This window comes from Tupaia chinensis, unplaced genomic scaffold, assembly GCF_000334495.1.
Source record: "Tupaia chinensis unplaced genomic scaffold, TupChi_1.0 Scaffold149501_1, whole genome shotgun sequence".
Classification (NCBI taxonomy): domain Eukaryota; kingdom Metazoa; phylum Chordata; class Mammalia; order Scandentia; family Tupaiidae; genus Tupaia; species Tupaia belangeri.
This window is the reverse complement of record NW_006209345.1, coordinates 857,715-866,811: the sequence shown is the minus strand read 5'-3', so window position 1 is coordinate 866,811 and position 9,097 is coordinate 857,715. Positions and strand designations below refer to the sequence as shown.

The 9,097-nt window shown below is 49.8% G+C and overlaps 1 protein-coding gene across 1 annotated transcript in view; it reads right to left on the bottom strand.

Annotated features, from left to right (window-relative positions):
* FGF19 (fibroblast growth factor 19) overlaps positions 1–9,097 on the bottom strand; it is a 76,446-nt gene that overhangs the window by 5,990 nt on the left and 61,359 nt on the right. Inside the window, exons 2-3 of the mRNA XM_006171353.2 lie at positions 1,154–1,252; positions 252–346 (exon numbers count right to left, since the gene is read on the bottom strand). Coding sequence (XP_006171415.2) covers positions 252–346; positions 1,154–1,252 — 194 coding nt within the window. The remainder of the gene's footprint in view (positions 1–251; positions 347–1,153; positions 1,253–9,097) is intronic.

Sequence of the window (9,097 nt, the reverse complement as noted above, 5' to 3'; positions counted from 1 at the left end):
TGCGCGGCTCGCTTCCGGCGGCTGCAATGAGGGACGCTGGGCGGCGACAGGGACGCAGCGCGGGGTCGTGTGTGAGCGCGTCGCGGATTGCCGGAGTCTACACGCGCTGCGCTCCTGCTCCGACGGCGCGGGGCTCTGGGCCGGCAGCTTTATATAGCGCGCCTTAGCAGCCCGGCCGATAGGTGCAGAGACACTGAGCATTTCTTATCTGGATTGCATCAGGCCTCCGCCCCCAGCACACACCCACTCACACTCCGCCTCCGGCCCCAGCCCCCTCCCTGGGCCCCGGCGGGCGAGTGACGGCTCCTTGCCCCCGACCGGGTGACCCCGCCCAGGCTGTCCGGATCTGGGGGAGGAGGAGTCCCCACTTCACCGCAGGGTCCCCAGGAATTCCTCCCCACCGCGCGGTGGCCGGTGATTCATTGACTAGGGGAGCTTAATTTTATAAAGCAATAAAATAGACAACCGGGGCCCCTCCCCCGGCCACGGGCTTCCCCAGTGTCTGTGTTAGGGGCCGGGCTCTAGCAGGGGCAAAAGACAGGAACCTCTGGATTAGGGATGGGGGACTTTGAGCTTTGCCTGCTTCCTTCCCCCGGTTCGGAAAAGCTTCTCGGTGGCTTTAGGGGCCCCTCCCCTTCAAAGACATTATTCATTCCCTCCTCCCCGACAGCCCCAACTCTGCATATCTCCTGATGTCAAAGCCATCCATTAGAATTTCCCCCTGCAGTTCGGTCATTCTCACGTTCTCCAGGCTTTGTCTTCTCGCGATCCCGGTCCCCGGCCGCTTTTATCCCAGTAAATTGCCCCCCGACGGGGGGCCTGGCGTGATCTCTGCTCGCCCAGAAACAATGGGAAAGCTGCGAGCCCGGCGGGCACTAGATGGCGCTTCAGCCCCAGTTTCGCCTCTTCGCTGCGCGCCTCCTTAGTCCTGGATTTGCCGGCCTCCTCGGGAGCTGGAAGCTGGCAAAGTGGTACTTGGGGAAGCGACTTTCGCACTGGGTGGGCTGGCAACTGCGAGATGAATAGACTCCGGCTTCTCAGTTTAGGCCCGGACGTACTGTCCGGGAGGCAGAACTGGGCTGGGCCCCCATCTCCCTCTGTCTTTGAGGTGCCTATGTCAGCGGTGTGGTAGCGCCCTTGGACCCTTGGGCACCGAGCACAGAGGAAGCTGCACCATAGCAGAGGTCGGAGCTCCTTTCGATGGGGACTGGCAGAAGAGCTGCGATGCGCGCTGCTGGCGGCCGGGCCGAGTCTAGGTGGGGAAGCAGATCGTGGCCACTCAGCCAAGTGAAAATAAAGCAAGCCACACCCAGAGAATTCCCTAGCAGGGAGGGAAGGGGTCTTCCTAGGGGGCTTTGGCTTAACACCGATTCTTTCTGGTTATTCCTGCGACCCCGACTCCTGGGGGTGAGGCCTCTGGGAGGCCGCTTTGGGGGAATTGCTGTACTGGCCCCAGTGCAAAGGCGACGGGAGGGCCAACGCTGGAGCTGCAGCTAGGGAGATGCCAGGCCTAATGAATTTCAATGAGCAAAGGCCACATTCATACCCAGTCGGTGACTGGCGTTAATGACGGAGCGCGCAGAAAATGTCACCAGGGAAGTCTTTACAAAAAGACATCATCTTGGAGGCTTTCTGGAGCAGGGACCCCCACGCTGTGTGTCTGGGTTCAGAAAGCCCCGGCTTCTGTTAAATCTAATTACTTCCCCCCTGTGGCTTTAAATCGGTGGTGCCTCCTATTAAACTTAATTACCCTCCTATGCAGCTCTGGTTTTAAAGATCCGTGATAAATGTGGGTCGCTGAGGGGGATGGCAGCCACTGCAATAGGGGACGTGTCCCAAATTGGGCTGGAAAGGGAGGAGCAGCCGCTAACTCCACCCCCAGCCCCCTGCTGTCCCTTTTGAGGTCCATGGGGAAACAAGAGTGTCCACTGAGGTTAGGAAGCCTAGAGAAATGGCAAAGAGGCAGTTGATCGGCTTCAGTGGCCACTGAGCCTCACGCTGTGCTCTAAGCACTTTATGAGTGTTCTCAGTTTGAATCCCCACTAGAACCCCCATGACATTGTGTCTCTGCCCCTCTCATTGAACATGTGAGAAATGGGCCCCAGAAAAGCTGGCAGAGCGACCTGAGGCTGCATGACCTGTATGTCAGTATTTGACTCCAGACAGCCCGGCGCATAAATCCATGCGGTGTTTGGCCTTGGGAAGAAAGCGTGGGTTCTTTTGGGGGCACGGGCTTCAGGATCAGACCCCCCCCCTAACGTGCAGATCCACACTTGGCACTCCCTGGGCAGGTTGTGAACCTCTGGGCCTGCTACCCCCTTGTTTTGCCCTCAGTCTTGTCCTGAGGGTCCTATGGAAGTGCTGACGGAAGTGCCTGAGACGTGGTTGATAGACAATGACAGCTCTGTCCTGAGAAGCGGCTGTGTCCCGGGTATCAGCAGTGTTCGGAGGGTTTCGGTGGTCAAACCTGCTACGTGTGAAGAAGCGGGGCTTGCAGAAATAGACGGTCAACAATGATTTGAGCCCAAGTCGTCTGGGTAACCAAGCCTGGGTGTTTGCTGGACTGGACCACTCGCCGTGCGTGCACACTCCAGGAGGAGCAGAGGAAAAGGCAGCGCTGGGCAGCAGGGGGCGCTGCAGCTATAAACAACAGACTGGCCAGGTAAGAGCAGAGGTGTGGCAGGTGGCCTCCTAAGGACTCAGTGTTCACCTGGATGCCAGAAACCCCTACATGTTGTTGGGCTGCCTTTGATTTTGCTGCAGTAGTTGCTCCTGGTGACTGAGTCAGCTAAATCACTGGTTAGTTTTCACTCACTGTGTGGGGACCCCAGATTAGAGATGGGGACCTGAGCTTTGCCTGTGTCCTTGACCAGGTATGGAAAAGCCTACCCTTGGCTTTAGCGGTCCCTCCCCTTCACTGAGTCATGGGAGCAGGATCTAAAGTTCCCCCTTGCCTAGCTCAGTCCACACAAGGCTCGAGGGATCTCGGGCCCAGGTGGCCAGAAGGACTGGCTGACTTGGTGGTTTTATTCTGGACCTGATGTTGGCTGAGATTTTTAAAAACTTGTTGGGGGGGACCAGCAGGTGACGTAATGGACTCCCACGTAATAGACCACGGTTCAAATCCCAGACCTGGTGACTTGAAACACACCGGGAGCATGTGCGTGCATGCCCAAAGTCCTGAGAGAATGGAGAAGGGATTGTGGTGTGGCCATCTCCTTGGGGGGTGATTTCTTGCTTTCTATCTCTCTGTCTCTCCAGTGAGTACACACACCCTATTGCCAAAATCTCTCTAATAAAAAACAAACAAACAAACAAACAAACTGTTGTTGGGGCCAGCAGGCGATGAGTGGTTAAGATGCTGGACTCCCACATGGCTAACTTCGGTTTGAGTCCCAGATTTGGTGGCTTGAAAATTACACCAGGCCCATGTGCGTGCCCAAAATCCTGAGAAGAGACTGGAAGAGAAGGGATTATGGCGTGGTCATTCCCCCAGGAAGTGATTTTCACTTTCTCTGTTTTTTCCCCGATGGGCACATGCACCATATAACACACACACACACACGCCTGTCTTGTTGAACCCTAAATCATTTTTTCTGCAGGCTCCCTCCTTCCAACTGCACATGTTGAAGGTCGCTCATTTCTGATTGTAGCAAGTGAGAAATGTTCATCATTTCTAATCCCACATCCCAGTGACTAAGAGAATCTCGTTCAGCTTCAGCTCCAGTCTTTACATTATGAAAATGATAGCTTTTTGGAACCAGCAGATGGCGCGATGATTATGTCACTGGACTCCCACATGGTCAACTATAGTTCAGGTCCTGGACCCGATGGCTTAAACTCACACTGGGCACATGTGCGTGCGTGCCCAAGATCCCGAGAGGAGAATGGAGGAGAAGGGATTACGGCATGGCCATACCCTCTGGGGGGCGATTTCTTGCTTTCTGTCTTTCTGTCTCTCTGGAGAGTGCACATGCGCTATAGCAAAAATCTCTCAAGAAAAGAAAAGAAAATGATAATTTTACTTTCATTTTAGTTATTATACATTTTACATTGTAAAAAAAGTTATACATTTCACAAAAAAGTAAAAAAAGGAAGTGAGAACTGCAATAGAGCTTGGGACAGAAAGGACTGTGAACACTTGGGTGAGGGGAGGCCAGGCAGAGCCTAGAATGTAGGGGCTGCTGAATCAGCCCAATATCTCTGCTGGAACCTGCTAGAAAGTGCATTATTTTCCCCAAGACATTCTTTTTTAATTTTTTTTTAAATTGATTGATTGATTCATTCATTTTTAAATTTGACCAGAGAGAGAGAGAGAGAGAGAGAGGAAAGTGAGAAAACAAGCCACCAGGTCCAGGACTTGAACCATGGTCGGCCAAGTCTTGGACCTGGTGGGAGTGTCCAGCACCTTAACCACCATGCCACCTGCTGGTCCCCATTCTTTTCTTCTTTTTTTTGAGAGATTTTTGCTATTGGGTGTGTGTACTTACCAAGATAGACAGAGACAGAGAGACAGAAAGCAAGAAATCACCCCCCAGGGGGGCTGGCCATGCCACAGTTCCTTCTCCTCCATTTTATGGGCACACACATACACGTGCCCAGTGTGATTTTCAAGTTACTGGGTCCAGGATTCAAACTGTGGTTGGCCATGTGGGAATCCAGTGCATTAACTACCATGCCCCCTGCTGATCCCAACCTTATCTTTTTTTTTTTTTTTTAAATAGAGAGTACATGCATTTGCTAGACAATGGACAGAGAAGGAGAGAGGGAGAAAGCACCTCTCTCCTTTTCCTCTCATATATATATATATGATAGGGTGTCTGTATTCACCAGAGAGGAAAGGAGAGAGATCACCCCTCTAGGGAAGATGACCACATTAAAACCCCTTCTTCTCCATTCTTCTCTCAACATTTTGGGCACACACACACATGTGCTGCCCAATGTTATTTTCAAGCTGCCAAGTCCGGGACTTGAACTTTGTAGTTGGTCATGTGGGATTCAGTGCCTTCACCTTCATACTACCTGCTGCCTGTGAGAAAGCACCTCTCCATGGGGCATGGCCACACCACAATCCCGCCTCCATTTCTCTATTCTGTGGGGTTTTGGAGCACACATGCACATGTGCCCAGCATGTTTTTCAAGCTGCTGGGGGCGAGATTCCAATTGTAGTCTGCCATGTGGGGTTTGGCTCCCTTAACCATTAAGCCACGGGGCCAGCCCATATCTCTATTTTGATAAGTCACCCAGTTCCAAGTATTTTCTGTTAATAACAGAAAAACCTAGAACAGTGGCAGTGCATATATGCAGTTTCTGCCACGGCCTTGGTGCCCTGCATCTAGCCTGACACAGTGGGTGCTCAAGAAATATAAGATGGCTCATTTAAAAGAGCTGGGAGGTGTTAATATTGTTGTGAATCCGCTGGGTTCTCTGCTCATCTTTTTTCTTTTCTTCTTTTTTTTTTTTCAAGAGAGATTTTTGCTCTAGGGTGCGTACACTCACTGGAAAGACAGAGAGAGACAGAGAGACAGAAAGTGAGAAATCACCCCCTAGAGGGGAGGGCCACATCACAATCCCTTCTCCTCCATTTCCCTCTCGGGATTTTGGGCACGCATGCACTCACACCTGGTGTGAGTTTTAAGCTGCTGGTTCGGGACTCGAACCATGGTCAACTGTGGAAGTCCATCAACATAATGACTATGCCATCTCCTGGTCCCTCATCCTTTTCTTGCTCATTCCATGGATCCTTCCTCCCACCCTTCCTCAACTTCCGTTGCTATAGTGATCAATCTGCAAATTCTCGGATACTATGCCAAATAACTCAGACCCTCCACCAGTCCTGGGAGACCCCAGAGACAGAGCTCTTAGGGTGAGAGGGGTGTGTTTGGGGCAGTCAGCAACAGAGCCAGGGAGCTCCTCCCAGGGACTGATGCTGACACTTTGAGTCAGTGAGAGAAGCATGAACAAGAACTTTCTTCAAAGATCACAGCAGAACACTCTCCCCAGGAGCTGCTTTCTGCATACAATTTTATCTTTGGAGGGACATTTCCAGGCACTGAGGTACCCACTCACATTTTTTTTTTTTTTGAGAGGTTTTTGCTATAGGGCACGTGTGCTCACCAGACAGACAGAGACATTGAGACAGAAAGTGAGAAATCACCCGCCCCCAGGGGGGATGGCCACACGCCGCAATCCCTTCTCCTCCATTCTCCTCTCAGAATCTTGGGCACACATGTACATGCGCCTGGCGTGAGTTTAAGCCACCGGGTCCGGGACTCGAACCATGGTCGACTACGTGGGAGTCCAGTGACACAGCCATTACGCTAACTGCTGGCCCCCCCACTCGCATTTTTAAAAAAGAATTATTTATTTATTTAATTCCATTTGTTATTGCTATTTCTTTCATTTGACCAGACAGAGTCAGTGAGAAAGAGAGAAAGGGAAAGCAAGAAAGCAAGCTGCCAGGTCCAGGACTCGAACCATGGTCAGCCATGTGGGAGTCCAGCGCCTTTATCCACCATACCACCTGCCAGCTCCCTGACTCACATTTTTACCATGACCCTGGATGCCAGCATTCCTCTTGAAAAGAACTCAGGAGAGAAAGTAACCAGTCGATGTTGGTGGGGGGAATGACAGAGACTTTCATCTGCTCCTCTGGGCTCCTGTGATAAGACCTCATCTCTAGAGTGTGGTATTCAGTTAATGCAGGCTTTTCTCATGGACTCCCTGCAACGGGGCCTGGAGTGAGCCGTTGTCCCATTTTATAGGTGAGAGACTGGTGGATGGGTAAACAGACAGTGAGCAGGTTCTGAGAAGCCAGTGAACTGCTTACAGTCACCAGGAGTAGGGTCCTCATGGATGGTGCATTCCTCCTTCCCTGGCCGCCCCTACCAGGCTTGGACAGAGACTATTGGGCAGGACAAATATCCCCAGAGGTTGAACTTGTGTATTGGCTGAGTTTTTCCAGTTCATGGGAAATGGATGGGCTCAGAAGTCTAAGCTGAGATAGGACCTTCAAAATGTCCTTGAAGTCCCTGATCCTCAAGTAAACACAATAAAAGAGAGGAAAGGATTTGCCCAAGGATGTCCCGTCAGCAAGCAGTAGGGAAGATGCTAGAAGTACTAAAACAACTTTCTCTTTGCTCCTCCAAATAAACACACATAGGGTTCAGTTCTCCATTTGATTTGTTATGAAGTCTTTTTTTTCTTTAAAGAATTATTTTATTTAATTTTATTTATTTATTTATTTTATTTGACCAGAGAGGGACAGAGAGTGGGGAGTGAGAAAGCAAGCCGTCAAGTCCAAAACTTGAACTGCAGTTGACCATGTGGGAGTCCAGCACCTTTAGCTACATGCCACCTGCCAGCACCTATAAAGTCTTTAAAGAAAATAAATAACTAGGGACCAGCAGGTGGTGTGGTGGTTAAAGGCGCTGGACTCCCACTTGGCTGACCGCAGTGTGGTTTGAGTCCCAGACCTGGCAACTTCCTTTCTCTCTCTCTCTCGCTCTCACTCTTGTTCTATCCTTCTCTGGTCTTTAAAAAAAAAGAATTATTTTATTTCAAAAATAGTTTTTAAAAAGTTTCATTTCATATATCTTTTTTTCTTTCTTTCTATATTTTAATTTGACTACAGAGGGACAGAGTGAGAGAGAGAGAGGGAAAGCAAGTTGCCAGGTCCGGGACTTGAACCACAGTCAGCCATGTGGGAGTCCTGCACCCTTAACCACCACAGCACCTGCCAGTCCCTAAATAAAATAATTCTTTTAAAAAAAATAAATAACTGGGCCAGCAGATGGCAAGGTGGTTAAAGCAGCTAGATCCATAGCTGAGTGGTTCAAGTCCTGGATCTGACAGCTTGAAAAATACTCTGAGCATGCCTGCCCAAAATCTCAGGAGAATGGAGGAGAAGGGATTGTGATTTTAAAGCAATCAGGTCCAGAACTCAAGCCACAGTCAACCATGAGAGAGTCCAGTGCCTTAACCACTACGTCACCTGCTAGCCCCTAAATAAATAATGCTTTTTAAAAAATAAATTATTTTAAAAAGAATTAATTAATTAATTATTATTATTTCACATGAGTTTTGCCAGAGAAAGAGAGAGGAAGAGTGAGAAAGCAAGCCACCAGGTCCAGGACTAGAACCATGGCCAGTGATGTGGGAATTCCAACACCTTACCCACTGTGCCACTCCCGGCCCCCAATAATTCTTTAAAAACAACAACAAAGAAAACACTGGCCTAAGACAATCAGATGTTGCCTGGGGCTAGGAGAAAGAGGAGCTGGGTAAGGAATGTCCATTTTTTTGGAGAGGTTTTTGCTATTGGGCGCGTGCGCTCGCCAGGCAGACAGAGAGAGACAGAGAGACAGAAAGCAAGAAATCACTCCCCAGGGAGGATGGCCACACCACAATCCCTTCTCCTCCATTCTCCTCTCGGGATCTTGGGCACGCACGCACACGCGCCCGGCGTGAGCTTCAAGCCACCGGGTCCGAGACATGAACCGTGGTCGACTACGTGGGAGTCCAGCGACATAGCCATTATGCTAACTGCTGGTCCCAGGAGTGTTCTTAATGGGTGAAGCATTTTCTTTTGGCCTGATGAAAATGTTTTGAAACTTGATAAAGGCAGTGATTATAAAGGTACTGACGACCACCATAAACTGTACACTGTAAAATGGCTCATTTGATGCTAGGTGAATTTCACTTCAAAAACAAGAAATCATGTACAAAGAAACAGTTATAAAGGACATCACAAGAGTCTTTGGGGACACTTCAATATGGATTACAGTTTAGGTCATGGCTGCATTTCCTGGGGTTGGCACTTGTGTGGGGTTATATAGGAAGTGTCCTGTACTTAGGGGACACATGCCGAAGTACTTAGTGAAATAGTGTCACAACAAATTTCCAAGTGACTCAGGAAGACAAAGACGTGTGTGCGTGTATGCATGGGAGAGCGCGTTCACACGGAGCAGAATGCTGGTGCACACGGGTGGGGAATGTATAGGCATTCGTCATGCTACTCTTTTTTAAAAAAAATCATTTAACTTTATCTATTTATTTTAATTTGATCAGAGACAGATGGAGTGAGAAAGAAAGAGGG